This window comes from Egretta garzetta, unplaced genomic scaffold (genome assembly GCF_000687185.1).
Source record: "Egretta garzetta isolate BGI_Z169 unplaced genomic scaffold, ASM68718v1 scaffold799, whole genome shotgun sequence".
Lineage (NCBI taxonomy): Eukaryota > Metazoa > Chordata > Aves > Pelecaniformes > Ardeidae > Egretta > Egretta garzetta.
The window spans coordinates 87,993-88,424 of record NW_009260759.1 but is presented as its reverse complement, the minus strand read 5'-3'; the positions used below and the strand labels follow the sequence as shown (position 1 = coordinate 88,424).

The following is a 432-nucleotide window of genomic DNA, read 5'->3' as shown; positions in this document are numbered from 1 at the left end:
CCAGAACTGGACCCAGTGCTCCAGGTGGGGTCTCCCCAGGGCAGAGCAGAGGGGGAGGAGAACCTCCCTCGCCCTGCTGGCCACGCTCCTCTTGATGCACCCCAGGATACCAGGAGGTCCCCTGAGGTCTGCGGTGATGGACCTGGGTTCCCTGGCTGGGGCGAGGGTGGCCTGGGTGCTGGGGTCCAGGCAGACCCTGCACCCACAAGCTCTGAGCAAGGGGGATGCTAAGGGCAGGGAGCCCATTTCCCACCGGGCAGGGGGCCAGGATCAGCGCCTGGGTCTGGTTAGACCCAGCTGGGGGCCAAAATCTCCCCTACCGGAATGGCAAAGGCCGGAATGATCACGAGCAGCTGGAGCAGGCAATGGGGCAGGTGGAGAGCAGGAGGTGCCAGGGAAGCTAGAGGGGGGGGTGTCTCTGGGGGGTGGGAG

The 432-nt window shown here is 66.4% G+C and overlaps 1 protein-coding gene across 1 annotated transcript in view; it reads left to right on the top strand.

The window, feature by feature from the left end:
• RAPGEF3 (Rap guanine nucleotide exchange factor 3) overlaps positions 1-432 on the top strand; it is a 10,200-nt gene that overhangs the window by 8,362 nt on the left and 1,406 nt on the right. The window contains exon 16 of the mRNA XM_035901427.1: positions 386-425. Within this exon, the coding sequence (XP_035757320.1) occupies positions 386-425 (40 nt within the window). The remainder of the gene's footprint in view (positions 1-385; positions 426-432) is intronic.